Source organism: Pseudophryne corroboree, chromosome 12 (assembly GCF_028390025.1).
Source record: "Pseudophryne corroboree isolate aPseCor3 chromosome 12, aPseCor3.hap2, whole genome shotgun sequence".
NCBI lineage: Eukaryota > Metazoa > Chordata > Amphibia > Anura > Myobatrachidae > Pseudophryne > Pseudophryne corroboree.
This window is the reverse complement of record NC_086455.1, coordinates 168,893,647-168,916,817: the sequence shown is the minus strand read 5'-3', so window position 1 is coordinate 168,916,817 and position 23,171 is coordinate 168,893,647. Positions and strand designations below refer to the sequence as shown.

Genomic DNA, 23,171 nt, shown 5'->3' with positions numbered 1-23,171 from the left:
GTGTGAATGTTTCCTGTACAAGCTGCCTCTTTATACAGATAGTTTATACAGAGTTCCCAAATTCTGACAGTAGTGATGTCTGATATAGCGCATGACCTTGTTCTATAGCCAAAGGCAAGCTATTGTCCCCTGTTATCAGCTGTGGCAGCCATTGTAGGACGGAAGGATGTAATATGCGCCAGACATGTAATAACTAGTGATAATAACCGCCTCTCTCTTGTCTTTTAGGAGTTTTTATCACCCACGGTGATGTAGGTGTTGGGACCATTGTCGGTTCAGCGGTTTTCAATATTCTCTGTATAATCGGTGTATGTGGAGTTTTTGCTGGGCAGGTAAGACACTAATTCATGGACCTATATTAAATAAAGGCTTACCCCGAGATGAAAGGGGGCGTATGCAGTAATTGGTGCATCCAGGTCAGGTGGTTATAAATGCAATCAGTGCATTACATCCAGTGCAACAGGCTGCGGAGACGCATAGCCACGCCCCCTGCAGCAGCAGGCACAGCGTGTAAAGAGGTCCTCTTATTCCCAACTGGGCATGGACACTCACCCTGGCAGGGATGGACAAGGATGGCGCAGAGAGCTGGGACGGGAAGAGCTGACTTCTGGGTGGCTGGGAAAGATACATCTTCCTCTATGTAACGTGCACTGCAAAAAGAAAAATCATTTTATAATAATAGAAAATGATGGATTTCAGGCCGGACTTTGATGGTTCTGATAAAGTAACATAAAATCCCTACTCCTGGGACTGGTGGGGACTGTGTCTGTGGCAAAGGGGCACTGGAAAGGGTGGGAGGGGCTTTTATAACTCTCTAAGGGGTATATTTACTAAAATGCAGGTTTTTAGAATTGCAGATGTTGCCCATAGCAACCAATCAGATTGTAGCTATTATCTTCTAGAAGGCGCTAGATAAATGTTAAGTAGAATCTGATTGGTTGCTATGAGCACCACCTCCACTTCTAAAAACACGCACTTTGGTAAATATACCCCCAACTCTCTATCTCCCCCATCCTGGCACTTAACAAAGATGGGGGAACCCTCACTTGAAGGAGAGTAGTCAAGAGGTACCCCATGGAAATGATGGTGTTCTGTGTGATCATCAGCAGGGAGTACCACCTACACTACAGGGATGGGTAAGAACGCCTCCAACCTGGTTTCCACAAATTCAGGGGCACCACATACGAGAGAGGAAAATCCCCTCTTTGGGTATTGTGTGTGGATATCATCCAATATCACCCGGCACTACAGAAAATGGTGAGAGGGCGTTATGTGATTTATCACACCCGTAATTTCACCATTACATGTGAGGGCACGGACATAACTACCATCGGTGCAGGATTTGCAGCTGTTATGGGGCCTTCCCTGTCTAAGTGGTGTTCCATTTTCACCATTGTATAGTACATAAGGGCCCTCACGTCACAAACCTTTACTATAAGGCCTTCAAATGGGTTGGTGACAAAATCCTGACAGTTGGGATCCCGGTGGACCCCATAAGTATTTTATCTTAACCCTAATCCCCCCCTCCGCAGCCTGTCCCTGGGCAGTCACACAGACATGCGGGGGGACACCCAGCACAGGGCTAGTCCGCCCCACATGTCAGGCCCGACCCCCTTCCCCCGCACAAGTACAGAAGCATCGCACAGCGGCGATACTTTTGTACTTTAGGAATAGCTCCCAGCCAGCACAGCTCCTGCGCGCTGGCAGGGAGCTACTCGTCGCTGTAGGGGTCGCAGCGGCTGTGTGTGACGTCGCGCAGCTGCCCGGTCTGCCCCCGTCCCGCACGGTGTGGGCACGCCTGTGTTGCCCGGACCGCCCCCCTAAAAATGGCGACCAAACGTTGCCGGCCGCCCCCTCCCGCCCAGAAAACCCCTCTGCCTGATTAACATAATTGCAGGGCTGAGACAGCCGCCTGCTGTCTGGCATGCGCCAGTGCACTGCGGTGCCAGCGCATGCGCAGTTCAGACCTGATCGGCTGCTGTGCAAAAACGCACAGCGCCGATCAGGACTGAATTAGATCCCTCCAGATCTCCACCATCCTGTGTATAAAAACAACCAACAAAAAAAAACTACTGTTACCTCATTAAGGGGGAGATGTATCAAACCTTGGAGAGAGATAAAGTACCAATCCGCTCCTATCTGTCTTTTTTTCAAACACAGCCTGTAAAATGGCAAAAGCTGATTGGCTGGTACTTTATTTCTCTACTTTATTTCTCTCGTACACAGTGCCGTTTCTAGCGGCGGGCGAGCCGTGCAACCGCACGGGGCGCCCGCCGCGGCACTTTGCAGGTCCTTTTCCCCCTCCTCCCCCTTCCCGAGTACTCCTGTTCGGGGGGGGCAGAGTTTAGAGCAATGACGCGATTGCGTCGTGACGTCACGACGCAATCGCGTCATTCTGCGAAACTCCGCCCCCCGAACAGGAGTACCGATGACAAGAGGAGGGGGAGCCAGCTGGAAGGAGGAGGCAGCCGGCGCGGGCCGAAGAGCGGGAAGAGCGTCTTCATACTGTATGTAAGTATTCTCTCTCTCCCCCCCTCCTCCCTCTCCCCCCACTTGACACTTGCCTGCCGTACTGTGTAAAATGGGGACACTTGCCTGCACTACTGTGTAAAATGGGGACATTTGCCTGCAATACTGTGTAAAATGGGGACACTTGCCTGCAATACTGTGTAAAATGGGGACTATTGCCTGCCGTACTGTGTAAAATGGGGACACTTGCCTGCAATACTGTGTAAAAATGGGGACACTTGCCTGCAATACTGTGTAAAATGGGGACTCTTGCCTGCCGTACTGTGTAAAATGGGGACTCTTGCCTGCCGTACTGTGTAAAATGGGGACACCTGCCTGCCGCAATGTGTAAAATGGGGACTCGTGCCTGCATACTGTGTAAAATGGGGACTCTTGCCTGCCGTACTGTGTAAAATGGGGACACTTGCCTGCCGTACTGTGTAAAATGGGGACTCTTGCCTGCCGTACTGTGTAAAATGGGGACTCTTGCCTGCCGTACTGTGTAAAATGGGGACTCTTGCCTGCCGTAATGTGTAAAATGGGGACTCTTGCCTGCCGTACTGTATAAAATGGGGACACGTGCCTGCTGTAATGTGTAAAATGGGGACTCTTGCCTGCCGTACTGTGTAAAATGGGGACACTTGCCTGCCGTACTGTGTAAAATGGGGACACGTGCCTGCCGTACTGTGTAAAATGGGGACTCTTGCCTGCCATACTGTGTAAAATGGGGACACTTGCCTGCAATACTGTGTAAAATGGGGACACGTGCCTGCCGCAATGTGTAAAATGGGGACACGTGCCTGCCGCAATGTGTAAAATGGAGACTTTTTTTTTCCTGTGGTGGCCGTGATGATGAGATCAGATGAGGCCACGCCCATTTTAATGAGGCCACACACCCTTGCCGGGAGCGCGTGCGCCTTAGGCGCGCACTTGCTTTTTCTATCTATGGGGGGGGGGGGGGGGGGGATATATATTTTTTTTATGTCAAATGGGGGGGGGGGCGCATTTTTAAATCTTGCACTGGGAGCCAAATTGGCTAGAAACAGCCCTGCTCGTATAGTTCCCGCTCAATGCAGCAGATTTTCTAATTGAAATGGTAGAATTTGTTGTGCTACTATATTATAGGCCCTACACACTGGCCGATTTTCTGAAAGATATGAACGATCTCGTTCATAAATGAACGAGAACTCGTTTATATCTTTCATTGTGGAGACTCCAGCGATGAACGATGCGCGGCCCCGCGCTCGTTCATCGCTGGTCTCCCGTCGGCTGTGCATGCAGGCCAATATGGACGATCTCGTCCATATTTGCCTGCACTTCAATGCAGCCGCGTGACGGGGGGAGTGAAGAAACTTCACTCCCACCGTCACTGCCCCCCCCCGCCGCCGAGTCGCTCGTCGGCCGTATCGGCCGTCGGGCACCTCGGCGGCGCATCGTAAATGTGTAGGGCCCTTTATTCTCAAACTATTCTAATAGGCCCTACACATTGGCAGATAATACTGAAAGATATGAGCGATCTCATTCATTAATGAACGAGATACTGTTCATATCTTTCAGTGTGTAGGCTCGTTCATCGCTGGTGCCCCGTCGCTTGTGCATGCAGGCCAATATGGACGAGATCGTCCATATTGGCCTGCACTGCTATGGAGCCGGGTGACGGGGGGAGTGAAGAAACTTCACTCCCCCCGCCACTGCCTCCCCGCCGCCGGGTTGCCCGCCGGTCGTATCCGCCGTCGGGCAGCTTGGCAGGGGATCGCGCTGTGTGTAGGGCCCATAAGACTTAATACGCTTTTAAATTTGGATGACGAAAATGAGCAAAATACAAACGCAATATCATTTTTTCAGTGCAGACTATTTTTCCCCCACATAGAATCCTGCTTTTTCTGTTTTTAGAAGGGAGATTAAATGCCAGAGCAAGAACCGCAAAGTTTTTATATTTGTGGTGTTTTTGAAAAAGAAATTACTTGTTGTAAGTTCACTTTTTTGACTTTTTTTTTGGACACCTTGCTTACATTATACTGACATGTTAGATGGAACAAAAAAGGTTAATGGTGTTTTCTGGAAATACAGAGAGGATTATTTATCACAATCCTAAAATGCGGATGGGATTTGATAAATATGCCCAAGTTCACATCGCGATAATTGAACACATCGCACGGTTGTACCAATTGCTGGATCTGTCTTTGCATGCAGTAATTGGTACAACCTTGCGATGTATTCAATTATCGCGATGTGAATTTGTGATAGAGCTCTGTTCCTGTGACTCCTCCCCCTAAACTTCTCATGGTATTTTTTGTGAAAAGTACCATGAGAGTGTAACCGTGGGGTGTGGTATGCGTGACCGGCGGTCAAACGTACCGACGCTGGCATCCCAGCAGCTGAATGCTGGGGGGGGGAGGCGGTGGAGTACAACAAGCCCCGTGCGTGCATGCTCGCAGCGCTCGCCATATTCTATTCCCGATGGCACGCATGCTGACCGTTGGGATTGTGAGGGTGCTGGATGTAGGGGGAGGTATTGTGATCTGCGGTCTCCTACCTAACCGTGCATGTGGCTTTGTCGGCTACTCTGCAAAACGTCAACCTACTGTGCTATCGTGTGTGAATCATTTGGGTTCTAACGCCCAGGAGAAATGGTGATATGTATCTCATGATCCTTAACCTCGAATCGTATCAGATCCATAAATTAGGTATGACTATATATAAAATATTATGTACCCAAGAGGAGAGAATTACTAAAACCTTCTTAGAATCTTGATATATTAATTGTTAAAGTACATAATGTATTACCATCATATCTTCTTTACTTTTAAGACTGCATTTTAATTATTTAATAAATTACTCCTGATGGTAACAATTATTTGTACATCAAATTCTGATTAGTAATATACTAGAAGCAGAACAGTATAGTAGAATAGTATTAATTCTTTATCGATGATAGATACATATGGAATATATAAATCAATTGATAGATAAAATATATTATAACCAGAAAGAGCATGATAGTTCTGAAATGATAATTAGATAGATTATAGATAATTAGATAGAGGGATGATATGGTTACATTACTGTGGAGTGATAACGCATAATACTATGTCTGGTCTCTCTCTGCAGGTTGTCCATCTGACTTGGTGGTCTTTATTCCGGGACTCTATGTACTATATTCTAGCAATAATAGCACTAATTATCGTAAGTGGCATCTAATCTCATGTTGCATATTCATAGTGATATTTCAGGAATATGTCTCACGCACAGTATGTTCCGTGCTTTTCCTACACATAATATTGCCCGCAGCAGATTTTCATGAATAATTATTACCTTAATGTACACACGGGCTTGTTATTTTATGTGATGCAATAAGGAGCCAAACATATTACCACCTTCTCCTGCAAGTTAAAGAAATTGTTCTGAGCAGTCCTTTGAACTGGAACAAAACACAGTGATTTTTCTAGGATCATAATTACTCTCTACTCTGATTTTAAGTGTAGATTTTTAATAACGTACTATAGAAATACTTAGAAATACAAAAATGTCAAAAAAGGTTAAGTCACTGATGATGATGGTGGTGGGGGACAGACTTTCCCTGAAAATATGGCAGCAGCCATCAAATTGTTAATTACTTTCTAAGCAAAGAGTGTAAATCGCCAGACCGCCTGGAGCCACAGATGCTGCATCCATATGCCACTGGGTTTTGTGAGCTGGTAGAAATCAGGTTGCCTCCTATACATTTAATCAGGCGCATTTTGCAGTTTTTAGTTACTGGAGAAGCGCGTTTCCAGGTGCACTTCATCAAATGTAAGGCAAAGCTTTGAAGTAATGGTGATAATAAATATGGTCCAGTTATCCCATTACTGTCATGATTAGTTTGAGCAATAAATGAGGCTAAAGCAGTGTTTTAGGAGAAAATGAGAACAGTTATAAATAATGTAATGGGAGGTTCTAGACCAGTCGTCATCGGAATTTGATGAAACGGTTACACTTATGCACATGCAATCTATACTGCTAATTTACACACGTTTACTGGGCGGACCTCATGGGTGCCTTTGTTAAACCAAAGGTGGCTTGTGCTGCATATTTGGTACTTATCGGAATTAAGATTCCCCTTGCATAGCTGGACATCTGATAAACCTGGCCTGCTGACAAACATTCCCAGTATTACTCTATTATCCTTTTTAGCTATAAACTTCCTAAAAGTAATACAAAATAACAACATACATTTTGAGAAGCCGGGAAATTTGGCTACAAATGTCCTTTTATGTAAATATTGATATAACAGTTACTATTTGTTTATCCTTCTTGTAATGTGTGTTCTCTTTTATTGTCTCTTCCAGTTTATTTATGATGAAGTTATAGTTTGGTAAGTCTGCAATGTTGACTCCCTTTTCTTAATGTCTTTATTACATGGTGAACGCCGTATACTTGTACACACATAATACATTACATACCGGTTATGTAATTCTACCCAAGTTAATACAATAATCGGTGAATATGTAATTACTGTGATTTTATTTTCCCCTAAATGATCACTAAAACTGATGAGCACAGACGGCCCTTTTCATTTTCTACCCCCCAGTGGACAAATAACTAAATGATCGTTCATCTTCGGCTGAGCGGTTGTTTTTGAAGAAAGTTTTTGGATGTAACGCTTCTATGATGTCATTCTATCTCTACAACTTATATTCAGCTAACTGCTAATCCGCCGTCTGCGCTCAGGTCTGCTGGCGAGGCTTTAGAGAAAGCTGCTTTCTAGACTTTCCGATCAATATTGTGGTGTTAATACAATGACGGAATTAGCCCATAGAAACCCATCAGCTGTTATGTTTATCAGTCTTGGGCATAACATTAAGAAGAGCTGGATGTATGACTGGTTGCTGAGGGTTACAGCAGAGGAGAGCAATCTACTGCTCTCCTACTCTTATAAAACTACATGTCCTATGGGCTACAAGGTATGCTGGGACTTGTAGTTCTCCAGCAGCTGCTGATCGTCTAGCCCTTGATTACAGTATATTTGTGCTATACCCCAAAAGTATAGTTCTGTTTTGTTTAATGATTTTGTGTCTTTTTTTTTTTCAGGTGGGAAAGTCTTATATTAATAATTATGTATCTGTTTTACATACTTATAATGAAGTAAGTGTTTCAATTCCGTTATCTCACGTTATGTCATGTTAGGGATATCCGTTTCTCAGTAGTATGTTCCTTTAATCTGTGGATGTGACAGTATGTATTGTTGTTTGCTGAGTCAGTAATACATGGTATATTCACCATACATGCAGACTAGGCACGCGGCGGGGACTGTAGTGTACGGAACCAGAGTTTCTTTTTTTACATCTCATTTTTTAAATTGTTCCCATTAATTTACTTTACATTAACTGACTACCCCAGTGGAAATAGTATGAGCGGGTGTTAATGATATTAATATGTGCTCTGATGTTTATCGCATCCTGGCCTTTACACTATGCAGTACTAAACTACTTCTGGGGGTAAATTTACTAAGGTGGGAGTCTTTAGAACTGGTGATGTTGCCCATAGCAACCAATCAGATTCTATCTATTATCTTCTAGGAGCAGCTAGATAAAAGTAGACTCTGATTGGTTGCTATGGGTAACATCACCAGTTCTAAAAAAACTCCCACCTTAGTAAATTTACTCCCTGGTGTACTCCAGGTGGTGCCTGGTGCAGCAAGAGGTATAAAGCAGGTGTAGAAGATCTGTAGATTACTGTGACTGCCCTAAAATGGTCTTAACTCATCTCCCTGCTAGATTTGGACGGTATACTCTGTCAACATTCATCTTGTCAACATTTATAATGCCAAAATGCATCACGTCAACATTGATCAAACGTCATCATGGTTAGAGTGTCCACAAAACATCGTTGGTGGTCTAGCGTTGGCTTACATGGTACGGCTGCTCTGTCGGCTCCAGCAGTGACTTCCACGTAGGTTTATGCCGACATGTTCAGTGTCCAGCGAATGCTGACATGTTCAATTTCGACATTACAACAAGGTTCACACCATAACTGGGGTGCCATGAAAAAAATTCTGCTACTCTAGGGCGCCGCAGGGAACCGCTGTTAGTTCTGCTTCATCCTCACCCCGCTAATTTCATTTTTAAGTAACACTTTGTAATTAGCAAGATGACACGAGGGAGAATGGAGAAATGGATCTAATTTGAACTGGAAAAGTATCCCTCCAGTAAGAGGCTTCTGCTGGGTTTAATTCTCGCTGTTGCCGACTCGTACACCCTTTCCACGCCAGAGGTGAGGTTACAGATGGCGTGCAGAAGGCTGGTTATAGTTTCCAGTACAGAAAGCACTGGCCAGTTATGCCATTAAGCCTATTTGCCATCTGCTCAGTCATCACTTGGCAGGTGTCTCCTCCAGTCCTGGAGACGGTGGGTATTTTCTCACCTGGCAAGGAAGGAGTTAACTGCTGCCTGATTAAAAGTGGATGTTGTGAGCACCGCACGTGGTCTCCTGAAGGGATAATCACTTGTAATCTGTGCCAGCCAATCAAAGGCTTGCGTGGGGGATCACATGGTTTTCGCCAAAGATTAGATCACACCGTGTTTCTTAAGTACAGGATTAAAGGGGTTGCCCGGTGTAAAACACACACCCCATTCCATGCAGCAAATACGGCCTTTTACCGCAGCGCCGGCTTGCTCTGCGTTTCTCCGCGCTGATAGACTAATGGGCCTAGTTATCATTAAATGCCCCTTTGTGGCCATTAGTTGGATTTGTTTTTGCTGCTTATTGCGTGGGAAACAACGGGTCTGATTCAGAGGTGGCCACAAGAGGGATCGGCGCCGCATCTCTGGTCGCAGCGGATCTGAGGAGTTATGCTAATGCTGCAGGTGCCGTCTTCTGTAAAGAGGCTCCCACTGGCGGCTTCGCAGATCAACCGCATGCGTCCGCATTGGGCGCACACCAGGATCATCGGTCGCTGCATGGCACCTCTGTGTAACCCTGCGGCTATTCAGAATGTTCATCGCAGCAGAGATGCCGGGGCTAGAAGCTCTGCTGTGCATTTTAGTCGCCACTCCCCGTTACCTGCCCCAAATGGTGGTTGGCTGCCAATCAAACAACGTCTAGAGCTACACTGCGACCGGTGTCATAAGACCATTGCGGAACACGTGCATACCAGTAGGCAAAGCATCCACCATTTGTGAAAAACATTCAGTGAATCAGGCCCAAAGTCTCTAATACCCCTTTCACGCCGCACAAATAACCTGGTATATTGCCGGGTCTAGCGGGCCGATGTGCTGTGTGAAAGGAGTTAAGGCCCGTATTCACGGGCCGATGTGGGAGAGATGTGTGCTGAGCGTGCGGGGGGAGACGGGGGGGGGGGGGGGGCACTCACTTCACCTGGCGGGTGAAATGAGCGACCTAGCACCAGCGATAGTGATGCGCGGGGCTGCCCTTCACTATCACTGTGGGGGGTACACACGGAGCGATCATGCTTAAAATCTAAGCAATCTAGTCAGATTGCTTAGATTATCGCTCCGTGAGTACCCCCCCTTTAGTCCCGAATTCCTTCGAATGACCCGTATTTCAATCCGGGAATAAAGCAGGGTTATTCTCAGATTATTACTAGGTCAGGTGCAGTGTAACGGCTTGCTGGGTGGATGCAACCCAGGACCCATTCACACTATAGGGAGATGCGGTGCTTGGAGACGATCTGATCTCCAGGCGCTGCCTCCACACATCACCGCTAACGTCACCAACCCGGCAATTGAAAGGGGTGTCAAGCACCTGAGTTTGACCCGCTTTTGCAATCTGAAATCGGTATAATTGTTGTAGTATGTCTATCTATCTATCTATCTATCTATCTATCTATCTATCTATCTATCTATCTATCTATCTATCTGTCAGAAAAAGGCAAATAAACGGCCATAACTTTTGTTTTCCTCCAAAATTTGGAGGAGAAAAATTAAGTAAACATTTAAAAACCGCTTTGAACGTCAGGATAATTGTATTAATACATAAAAGCTAGCATTCTTTAAAAAAAAAAAAAAAAAAAGATAAAGCAGGAAGAACATGTGCAAAAAATGTATACACCAAACAAGAAAGACGGAAGACTCTTTTTGTTGGGTCCCCAAGAGTTCCCCAATAAAGAGTCTTCTTTCCCCACCAACCTTGTGATTTAGTAGGGTTTTGCCATACTATGTGATGCCCTATATCAGTGATGGCTAACCTTGACACTCCAGCTGTTGTTGAACTACATATCCCAGCATGCCCTGTTACAGTTTTGTTATTTGGCCATGCTAAAACTGATGCAGGGCATGCTGGGATGTGTAGTTCAACAACAGCTGGAGTGTCAAGGTTAGCCATCACTGCCCTATATATGTTGGTTCTGTAATACTATACACATGTCCGTTTGATCCTAATTGGATCAGGTCAGTGCGGATTCACACCTTCCCTTTTGTTCCATGTGAAAAATGTAACAAAAACAAGTACTGGGGACATGGAAACATCAGAAATGGAACAGAAGCACTGAGAGACGACGGAATAAGTAATATCATTCTTTTTAGACTGAACCTAGTAACCATAGTCCTGTTTCGGCATGTGGCTGACCGTGGCAATATTTTGCCGGCTTTTCCACAGAGGATATAACAGTTTGTTATTTGTACTTTGGCCAATGTAATACCAGAAAAGGTCGACATTTACTGGAACGGAGAATATTTATATGTGACACCATTTACAAAAGAATAAAATTACATTTACGTGAATAATTCTCCATAGGGCAGTACGGATGGTGTAGTGGTTAGTATTACTACCTCACAGCACTGAGGTCATGGGTTCCATACCCACCATGGCCCTAACTAACTGTGTGGAGTTTGTATGTTCTCCCTGTATTTGCGTGGGTTTCCTCCGGGTACTCCGGTTTCCTCCCACAATCCAAAAATATACTGGTAGGTTAATTGGCTCCCAACAAAATTAACCTTGATGCGTATGTGTCTGTGTGTACATGTGATAGGGAACATAGATTGTAAGCTCCACTGGGACAAGGACTGATGTGAATGGGAAAATATTCTCTGTACGGCGCTGCGGAATATGTATGCGCTACATAAATAACTGGTAATAATAAAGTCTGTGTCTTTTGGAGGGTAGTCCCCCTCCCTATATTCTCCCTCCCTATAGTCTCCCCATGTCAGTCACGCAGTTTAGTTGCACTTAGCGTCCAGGTCTGAGCTTTGTTACAGAAACCGCTGCAGTTATGCCGTGCGCTGTATTACACAGAACATTAAGGGTTAAGGACGTTACAGTCCGTCTTGGGAACATGAACAGCTGTGCAGGTGACACACGCTGGCAGAACGTGGTCCTGCATGAGATCAGGTGATACATAAATTGGTTGCACAGAAGCTGGTGCCAGGTTTCTAGGAGTGCGCCTTGGCTGACCCTACTGTTCTGGCAGGAACGGTGGCAATCCCAGCAGGAATTCATTATTCACCTTTGCCCCTTCTGGCCAGCAAATACAGTTACCTGTGAATGTTCCTGCTGCCTGCGCTGAATTAATCACCTGCCCAGGAACCCTTCCCATCTGCTGAACAGGACAGTTTAACATGCAAATGGTTGTGTTAAAGAATCATTTGTGCATTTCAGATACATGAAATACGCACATTAATGTACTTAGTAATATTATATACTACTGTATAATATTCATCTATAGATGCTTATATCACTATTTCATTTTGTATGTTATCGTGTAGTATACAAAAGTACATAACAATATATTGTATAGAAATTAGAATACGTGTATACAGTAATGTATGGCTATTGGTATTCACAGTAATTCCGATGTTATAAAATGCTGTACGCTGGGTGCTTTTATACAGGTGACTGGTTATATCTAATATCCATTATAGCATAACCAGTGGTTCTATATAATAAAATAATGCTGATGCTGCTCCTCACCTCTATGGGGTGAATTCAAGAGTTTTGCATGCCGGCAGCCACTAGATGGCTCCCAACAGAGCAATTCAAGTGTTTCTCCATTTGGGCGTGCACAGCCGCTGCTGCTGACATTACTGTTATGTTGTTCAGTCATTATGACGGCTGGTAACTAGTTAATTATGATGCACACATTTTCCTTATAAATACTGAGCTGATGACATCATACTGTATATCACAGACTATAATATATAATCAGTGACATCACAAATCACTCTTTCTGCACTTATTTACAGGAGTTTGTACATAAAGATGCTGATTTTGAGTTGGGAGAAAAGATAAAAGCAAATAAGTTTGTATTTGGAATAGACCATGTTGCAATGAAAGGGGGACAATACACTGTATTATGTTTGCATGCAGGGTAAATACTGGCTGCTTTTGCATGTAGCCCACACATATTGAACAGCTTTATTATGACACTGCAATTTAGATTTTAGTTTGGGCCAGGTGCAAAGTTACGTGTTCTTTGCTTTGCTCCAACTCAGACTCGGGTACAAAGGGCCTAATTCAAGGTTGATTGCAAAATAAAATTTTCCTCTCATGGGCAAAACCATGTGCGCTGCAGGTGGGGCAGATGTAACATGTGCAGAGAGAGTTAGATTTGGGTGGGTTATATTGTTTCTGTGCAGGGTAAATACTGGCTGCTTTATTTTTACACTGCAATTTAGATTTCAGTTTGAACACACCACACCCAAATCTATCTCTCTGCACATGTTACATCTGCCCCACCTGCAGTGCACATGGTTTTGCCCATTAGAGGAACATTTTATTTTGCAATCAACCTTGAATTAGGCCCAAAGTATCCTGACTTGTGTATTATAGCGGTATTATAACCTGTAGTAATGTTGCAGTGCTCGGGGGTGTCCAGTCCTCCTGATATCTCTTTTCCTGTTACGTGACAGATACAATGTGAAAATGCAGCACTTGTTCACCATTAAAGGCAAGAACCTGGGGAATGGCTGCACCGTAGGGAATGAACTACAGGATGGTAATGTGTATTGTGCCTCTGTATGTGATGACCCATCCGTGCCCCTGTTGTGGAAAGGTAAGGCTAAGCAGACAGGGGAGAATATCACTGTATTATGGTGCATGAGCGCTCAGCAGGATGTACAGAATATACTGCACTTTGACATTTTCCTATTAATACAATCATGATTCAGTTGGTTTAGCAGCTCCGGAGCCCAGAGGTTAGCTTGGTCCCATTACCATCACCCACCATGTAGGCATGGCTATTAGTCATTGATGGTTGGCCACCCTGGATGGTTTCCTCCCAACAGCTGATCAATAGGGGCTGGGAGCTGATTGGCTGGAGCATTATCATACGCAACAAGTTTTATCACTTGTTGATAAATGAGTCCCTTTATCTCTCCCTACATTATCTCTCTCCAAGGCTTAGTTGATAGTACATCTGCAAGCTCTGGAGTCCAGGTTGGTCCAACTCTCAGATCCAGGTAATAGGAAGGATTCTAAAAGTGGAACATCCCATAAACATAAAATCCTCGCCAACTAAAAGTTTCCCAAATTGATCATATTCTAAATGATTTCACAACACCCAGAGCGGTTCTGCTGCAAAGAGAAAATAGGAACTTGGACTGTTGTGAAGTTACATAAGGATGAGTCACAAGGTGCTGACACGCATGGTGGTGAGTAATGCAGAGCAATGGAAAACGTCTTCTCCCACAGCACCATATTGTGGGTTTATTTAAGGATTATACGACTGCCGCAGGCTTCTGTATTAGGGTAACAGTCCGCAGCCCCCTCCATCCCTGCACTGTGGTAGAATGTGCAAGCTTGCTGTCAGGAAAGGTATAACCGGGCGTTGCATTATCACTCTTGGAGAATACACTAGTGTTTTCCTAGAGCAGCAGGACATAGAAGATTGTTTAGCCATGTTCTGCTGCTTGAGAAAATCACTTTGCATTACTTCTACCGCATTCCCCCCGTGTCATAATGTAGTGCCCGGTAATACCTTTCTCTACCAGCAGGAGGCAATAGTTTTATGTAAATTGTTGTATGTAGCCACCACTTACCCCGTGACCATGTGGCCCTGCACACGTGGATTGTGGCAGCGCTTCCACTCGCCTCGAGACCACGTGGCCCCTCGTACAATTAAGTTTTTTGTTTACTTCTTTACCCCCATGTGCATGGAGCATGACGGCATTGCTATAGAGCCATTCCTACTCCCTGATATATATGCAATAGAATAGTGACCGATTTATCAAAATCGGTACAGTAGTCTTTCAGTGGTCGGGATGGCGGTGGTCACATGACCGATAGCGGCTTCCCAACACTGAATATCCCAACATTGGGGCGGGTAAGTATTTTAATCGTCCTCCTCCCTTACCCTAACCCTCCGGGGCTGTCGACTAGGGATATATATATATATTATACACACACTCATTTTCTTTATACATTTGTCATCTTTCTGAAATTATTTAATCATCCATTGTACTTTGCATTGATCACTTTTTTCTTTTATAAGTAAGAGTTACAATTATATGTTCATTTGTTACATATGATGTTATGTTATGATTTATCTTATAACAGGGCCAGATTCTGCGTTACACGCACTTCTCTGATGCTTTGCGGTCTGCGCACGTGCTGGACCGGCACATGAGCAGATCTCTGTCTGAGACGACGGTCACAGTGCCGCAGTGGTACAGCATGCGTGTCATGCTCTGGCCACTTGGGGGGGGGGGGGGGGGGGCGGTGAAGGAGCGGCGACGGCTAGAGTTCTAGAAGAATGTGGAGTGTTGGCCCCATTTCCTGGGTGCCACTGGCTGCGTCAAAGGATGCAGCGTCACTGGTCCCGTCGGGAAGGGCTACTCAGATGTCTGATGTATCACGCAAAGTGATCCGATGCTGCAGCGGGTCGCAGAAGCCGCCAGGAGGCGCCTATTTACACAAGACGCCTCCTGGGGCTTCAGTAGATTTTAGCACAACCGCTGTGTCCAAAGACACGACGGCTCTGCTACCGCGTCTACCTCCGGAATCTGGCCCGCACGTAAAGCAGTTATTTTAGCCTCATCAAAGTGTTAGTAAAGATGTTATGTAAAACGACATTATAATTAATGCTATAAGGAATTAATGTTGTGACCTTTATTTCTGCATAACATGTCTTCTTGGAATGTGCCCCAGCAGCCTATTCACATATGCGTCTTCCATTTACTATACACAGCCCACCTCCCCTCTGTCCCTCTCCAGCAAGTACTGTAAGTAACCCACCGTCTGTCCGCATCTCTAACAGATCTGCTTGTTTACCATCAACCTGTCACCTACATGAGCTGTGCCAAGCTGCACAGCAGCCCATGAGTGGGTATATCTCCTTTAGGAGTAATTTATTCCCGAAGACCTACGCACAGCAGAAGTAGCTGCGGACTCAACCCATACTGCGAGAACGCAGCCTATCAAGTCATTAAAAGAAAAATAGTAACATCACTGAGGCACGAGGCACTGAATGTATTGTCCCACCTGCCTGTTGTATGGGTTCAGTCTACAGAACGACTTCCTCTATCATGTGTTGGTGATAGGTCACTTTAACGTTCTTTATAATATTTTTGTCTGGCATGCAGATTGGTGGGCTTTGCCTAATAATAATAATAATAATAATAATAATAATTAATACTAATAAATGTGCGTCTCTTCTGCATCCTCTTTAGAACTTTCCTAATTCTTGGTACATAGCTTTCTCTCCTCTCTGCTTAGTCCTTTGGTGTTGTTGCTGGGTGTCCTTCATGCATGGATAATACCTGACATTTAATACATTGATGTCCCTTCTACTTTCTGATTACTGTTTCCAGTTCTGTTACTTTGTGTTGGCCTGTACATTCCCCCTCAGCTTTCCTTCTGTGATTTTCAGCCACGCAGTTATATCATCAGGCACAGTTGTTTGTTGTTGTTGCTGCCTGGGATATGACACAAAGGTGGTCATTCCGAGTTGATCGCACGCTGCCGATTTTCGCAGCGCAGCGATCAGGTAAAAAAATGGCAAAACTGCGTATGCACTGCAATGCGCACTCGCGCCGTATGTTACAAACAGCATCGTTGCTGTGCAATGCTTCTAGCGACGATTCCATTCGCACAGCCGATCGCAAGGAGATTGACAGGAAGGGCATTTATTGGTGTCAACTGACTGTATTCTGGGAGTGGTATGGAAAACGCAGGCGTGACCAGGCGTTTGCAGGGCGGGTATCTGACGTTAAGTCCGGGACCTCCGACGCTAGAATCATCGCACAGGATAAGTAACTACAGGGCTGGTCTTGTTTTGTACAAAATGTTTTCTCTTACGTCCTAGAGGATGCTGGGGACTCCGTAAGGACCATGGGGTATAGACGGGCTCCGCAGGAGACATGGGCACTATAAAGAACTTTTAGTATGGGTGTGCACTGGCTCCTCCCTCTATGCCCCTCCTCCAGACCTCAGTTAGATTCTGTGCCCAGAGGAGATAGGGTGCATTACAGGGGAGCTCTACTGAGTTTCTCTGAAAAAAGAATTTTGTTAGGTTTTTTATTTTCAGGGAGCACTGCTGGCAACAGGCTCCCTGCATCGTGGGACTGAGGAGAGAGAAGCAGACCTACTTAAGTGATAAGCTCTGCTACTTAGGCTACTGGACACCATTAGCTCCAGAGGGATTCGGAACGCAGGTCTCCCCCCACCGTTCGTCCCAGAGCCGCGCCGCCGCCCTCCTCGCAGAGCCGTAAGATAGAAGCCGGGTGAGTATAATAAGAAAAGAAGACTTCAAGGCGGCAGAAGACTTCAGATCTTCCCTGAGGTAAGCTTACCGCTGCGCGCCATTGCTCCCACACACTACACACACTAAAAGACACTGATGGGTGCAGGGCCCAGTGGGGGCGCCCTGGGTAGCAATATAAACCTCTGAACTGGCATTTTAGTTATATAGGCTGTGGAGGCAGTAAATATATAAATGCCCTGCCATTTTTTTGTACATTTGAGCGGGACCGAAGCCCGCCGCTGGAGGGGGCGGAGCTTGGTCCCACAGCACTAACCAGCGCCATTTTCTCCACAGTGATCTGCAGAGAAGCTGGCTCCCCGGACTCTCCCCTGCTGAACGGTGACACAGGGCTGAAAAAGAGGGGGGGGGCACATGTAGGCGCAGTGAGTGTATTACACGATTAATATATATATAAGCGCTATATCTGGGAATTGTTTCCAGTGTCAGTTGGCGCTGGGTATGTGCTGGCATACTCTCTCTCTGTCTCTCCAAAGGGCCTTGTTGGGGAACTGTCCCCTTTTAGATATATCCCTGTGTGTGTGTGGGGGTGTCGGTACGCGTGTGTCGGCATGTCTGAAGCGGAAGGCTTGTCCAAGGAGGAGGTGGAGTAGATGATTGTGGTGTCTCCGTCGGCAACGCCGACTCATGATTGGTTGGACATGTGGAATATTTTAAATGCAAATGTGACCTTATTACATAAGAGAATGGACAAAGCTTAGTCCAGGGAGAAAGCAGGGAGTCAATCCACGGATTTGACTGGGTCACAGGGCCCTTCAGGGTCTCAAAAACGTCCCCTATCCCAAATAGCAGACACTGATACAGACATGGATTTTGACTCCAGTGTCGACTATGATGAGGCAAGGTTACACCCAAAGGTGGCAAAAAGTATTCATTATATGATTATGGCAATAAAAGATGTTTTGCATATCACAGATGACCCCTCTGTCCCTGACACGAGGGTATGCATGTTTAAGGATAAGAAACCTGAGGTAACCTTTCCTCCATCTCATGAGCTGAACGAGTTATTTGAAAAAGCTTGGGAAACTCCGGACAAGAAACTGCAGATTCCCAAGAGGATTCTCATGGCGTAACCTTTCCCTGCAAAGGACAGGATACGGTGGGAATCCTCGCCCAGGGTGGACAAGGCTTTAACGCGTCTGTCCAAGAAGGTGGCGCTACCGTCTCCAGACACGGCAGCACTAAATGATCCTGCTGATCGCAGACAGGAAACTACCTTGAAATCTATTTATACGCATACGGGTGCTTTGCTCAGGCCAGCAATAGCGTCGGCATGGGTTTGTAGCGCAGTTGCAGCGTGGACAGATACCTTATCAGCTGATATTGATACCCTGGACAGAGATACCATTTTACTGACCTTAAGTCACATTAAAGACGCAGTCTTATATATGAGAGACGCTCAAAGAGACGTTGGGCTGCTTGGTTCCAGAGCCAACGCCATGGCAATTTCTGCGAGACGAGCTCTGTGGACCCGCCAATGGACGGGTGATGCCGACTCAAAGAAGCATATGGAGGAGCATATGGATCGCGGAGCAACCAGTAACAGTCTGCCGGCAGACACCCGTTTACATACTTCTTATGGAATTGAAGTAAGTGGTTTGAGCTTCACTTTTATCTAGACTAAGGACTGAGGACCTGGTTACCTAACTGGGAGTGACCTGTCCACTTCCTTACCAAAAGGACTGTGTTTTTTTGGCTGGCTTCATTTGGGGAACCTGATGGGACAATCTTGGTGATTCTACAACAGCATTTTTCACTATATCCTTAGACTGATCACTGCTATTTCTGAGGATTAAAAACACCTGTCCAGTGAGTAAAACGCTCACCAAGTGTATCACTGGCTTTTTATATGTTTTCTGTTGTATGTGATTGTTGTGTCAATTTAGTATACCGGTATTAGGAACCACTGACCCCTTTTTTATTAGTTATTATTATTCTTCAGATCTTATTGAGATAAGCAAGGAATCTATATGGTTCATTTTTAATGTCCTGTTTTATGCTAGGGAAATAAAGTTTATACTTCATTTTGAAATAATCTTGGTGTCATGTAATATTTCTTGTTGAATTATAGAGAATACACTTGATGAAATTAGCGCTGGGAGATATCTTTTTATCTTCTGTATTAGCTGTGAGGGTAGTGGAAATCCTCATCTCTCCCATATAGCAGCTTTAGTATATCAAGTGAGGCTTATAAGCGCAGTCCTCTATCCCCCCTTTTTTTCTTACGTGTTTTAATATCCACATTCGAGGACAGCAGCTATTTTGCCTGAAGATGACCCTTAGTAGAGAGGAACGTATTAGAGTTCTGAATGATTTTATACCGTCATTAGGATCCTACCCACGAGTCAACTTGGAGGCAACAGAGGATACATTTTGTGGTTTACATACTAGACTAGAGAAATTGGAGATACAGGAAATTAAACAGTGGTGGGAGAGCACTACACTAGCGAAGTATGTTGAGAAACAAATGATACCGAGGGGTCTAAGAATAACCAAAACCCCGTCCTTTTTATCTAAAAGTGATGATTTCCTAATAAAATGGAATAACACGCTTGATACTTGTTCAGTTAATTTAATGAAGTTAATCATTGCTGATAGAGAGGAGAATATTAGGAGGCTAGAGGAGGAAATTAAAGAGATAAGAAAGAAACTTAGACCCATGGAACAACTAGCGGATTTCAAAAACTTGGAGAATCGTACGAGTATTAAACTACAGAAAATAAAGCAGGAGATAATAGAACAGAAAAAGAGGAAACTTGCTAGGGACTATGAGGACTATAAAGGAGATATCAGAAATTGGAGAGTGGAAAGGAGAACACAGATTGGAATGGATGGGAGACAAAGATCCCACTTTGAAGATCAGAGACAGTATAGTAGACCATATCTATGGGAGAAGAATCCTCAATATTATCATCAAGAGCCCCCCTACCAACAGAGAGAAAGGCGATATGGGATGGACAATCCACGAGGGGAAGAAGGTAGGAAACAGTGGAATAAGAGCTTTGAACCACGTATAGAGGACAAGAGAGACCAGAAGCGCCCCACTCAAAGGAGATCTTCCCCCCAGACGAAGGTGAATACGAAAGAGAGAGAGAACCTAGGACACGGAAGAGATGAAAGACGATCTAAAGGGGGGCCAGAAGGCTATGACAGGAAGAATGATCAGGTTAGAAGTTCCCTTGTAGGAAAATATCCCACTACAGAGACTCTTATTAGGAGCTTTAATAATGGGAAGGAAGACTACCAAGAAATCCTTGATCTATCAGCCCGGACCCTTATGGAACGCCTGAATAAGAGGGAAAGGAAAGAAACTGTTTTGGAAGATAGAAATCGAATAGCTGAGGAGGAGGAGTTTGATGAAACAGAAGCATTTTTAGATGCTTTTTTAGAACTGGCTCAACAACAATAAAACAACACTTCACAAGACCTCGGAGCAATTCCAAAGAGAACTCCAGAATTAAGTATAAAAAGAAGGAGGCGACGGAAAAGAAGTTCAACATCCGAAAACGAGGAAAACGTGGGGGAACAAAAAACCGGACAAACGAAAAAACAAAGGAAAAACAACAGAAAAACCCTGCGCAGGGGATATTCAACTTGAGCAACCACAAACTAACTTCCTTTGAGATAAAAGTCCTCAAGAAAGGCTTGAAATTTGCCCCCACAAATACCCTTAATAAATTTGATACGATTGTGGATCTCCAGAAATTTGTTAGGAGTATCACACCGAAGAAATTCTTTAAACGTAAAGAACGGGAAAAAATAGTTGAAACAACAATCGAACCTGACCCCTTTAAACATTCAGGTTTGAAAGGGAAATCTACATTCTATCCCTCGCATCTCAAAGGCCATTTGCTCAATACGTTCCAGAAATTGGTAGAAGAAGATATTAAAAGAATCCCAGGGAGGGTTGGAACATCAGAGAAATGGAATTTGAGTATGAAAGAAAAAGAAGCCTTGAAAAATCTGAAACAAAATGATAAAATTGTGATTAAAGAAGCTGATAAGGGGGGGGGGGGGATCGTCATTTTGGATAAAGAAAAATACGATGGAGAATGTATGAGGCTGTTGATGGATACTTCTACTTACCAACTACTACGACAGAATCCAATGGAAGACTACAAGAAAGAGCTGGAAAAAACTCTAAGAGAGGGATTAACAAAAGGAATCCTTACCAAGGATGAATTTAAGAATATATATCCTGAACATCCCAAGGTGGCAGTGTTTTATCACTTGCCTAAAATCCACAAGGACAAAGATACTCCCCAGGGAAGGCCAATCGTTGCAGGGGTCCAGTCACTAACCTCACACTTATCATGCTACATTGATGTCTTCTTGAAAAAGTTGGTTAGTACACAACAGAGCTTTATTAAGGATACAATACAAATTCTGGATATACTAAATAAGGTGGTATGGGAAGAAGGCTTTCTGTTAGCCACATGTGACGTTAAGTCGTTGTATACCTCTATTCGACATGATCAAGGAATGGAGAATGTTAGGAAAATCATCACCAAGGAGTCCGGGATGGAGAATGACCAGATTAATTTTATTATGGAGGGTATTAAGTTTACATTAGAACACAATTTATTTTGGTATGGGGGTAACTATTACAAACAAACCCAAGGGACCGCTATGGGCACCAACTTTGCACCTTCATATGCTAATCTCTTCCTCGCTCAGTGGGAAAACGAGTTTATATGGGCTAATAATGAATATCTTCAGAATCTTACCCTATGGGCAAGATATATAGATGATGTGATCATCATCTGGAATGGGACGAAAGAAAACTTCAAACAATTCATCACTAAGATAAATGATAACGTATACAATCTAGAATTCACTAGCGAGGTGAGTGATAAAAGTATTAACTTTCTGGATCTAAATATCTTTATTGAAGGAAATAAGATTGAAACAAGAACATACAGAAAGGAGGTAGATTGTAATAGCTTCCTAAATTTTAGCAGCAACCATCACCCAAAGTGGCTATCCAATGTCCCGAAAGGACAGATGAAAAGACTTAGAAGAAATTGCTCTAAGAGAGGGGACTATGATGTACAAGTCAAGGACCTGATGGAACAATTTGAAGAGAAGAATTACAGAAGGAGTGACCTCGAGAAAAGTAAGGATGAGGTGGGAGAAGAGGCGAGAACGAACCTCCTTCAGTACAAAGAGAAGAGCAAAGGGAGACAACAAGATGTTATTTTCCTGACGGGCTTCTCAAGTCAACGGAGACTTCTTGAAGCAAGTATACATAAACATTGGCACATCCTTACCACTGATGATGACCTCAGAGAAATTTTGCCTGTGAAACCAAAAATAATATACAAAAGAGCACCCAATATAAAGAAAAACCTGGTTAGGAGCTACTGTAAGAATGACAGGAAAGGAGGGGACACTTGGTTAAAAGAAATGGAGTCTGGGTTCTATAGGTGTAATAACTGTGTAGTGTGTAGAAAAACTAGAAAAATTTCTACAAAACGTACTGATAAATACAAGTCGAATAGTACAGGGAAAGAATATACAATAAAAGATAAAATTACGTGTAACTCGAAAGGAGTGGTCTACTTGATAACATGCCCCTGTGGGTTACAATACGTGGGGAAAACCTACCGTTGTCTAAACACAGGGATTAACGAGCATTTAAACAATATCCGAACGAATAAAGAAAACCACAATATCCCTGTACATTTTACTAAGGTACACAACAGTGATCCTATGGCTCTAGAATTTATTGGAATAAGGTTGGTACATAGATCTTGGAGAGGAGGGGATTGGGATAATGCACTCTTGAAAGAAGAAGCGAGGACTATCTTTGAACTAGAAACCTTGATACCTAAGGGCCTGAATATAGATTGGGATCTCTCCCCCTTCTTAAAAGAATGAGGTTTATTCATTGGAAACAAAAAGATCTATTGCCCGTCAAGCAAGGATATAATCTGAGTGAATTGGGGGGGCATCAGAACTCTGATTATCT

At 44.3% G+C, this 23,171-nt stretch overlaps 1 protein-coding gene across 3 annotated transcripts in view; it reads left to right on the top strand.

Moving 5' to 3' along the window:
- The window catches only part of SLC24A4 (solute carrier family 24 member 4), a 160,419-nt gene that overhangs the window by 115,856 nt on the left and 21,392 nt on the right, over nt 1-23,171 (top strand). For 2 of the 3 annotated variants that reach the window (XM_063948475.1, XM_063948473.1), the window contains 5 exons: nt 229-332; nt 5,620-5,694; nt 6,837-6,862; nt 7,579-7,632; nt 13,353-13,495. In XM_063948475.1, the coding sequence (XP_063804545.1) occupies nt 229-332; nt 5,620-5,694; nt 6,837-6,862; nt 7,579-7,632; nt 13,353-13,495 (402 nt within the window). The remainder of the gene's footprint in view (nt 1-228; nt 333-5,619; nt 5,695-6,836; nt 6,863-7,578; nt 7,633-13,352; nt 13,496-23,171) is intronic. The other variant, XM_063948474.1, reaches the window with a different exon arrangement.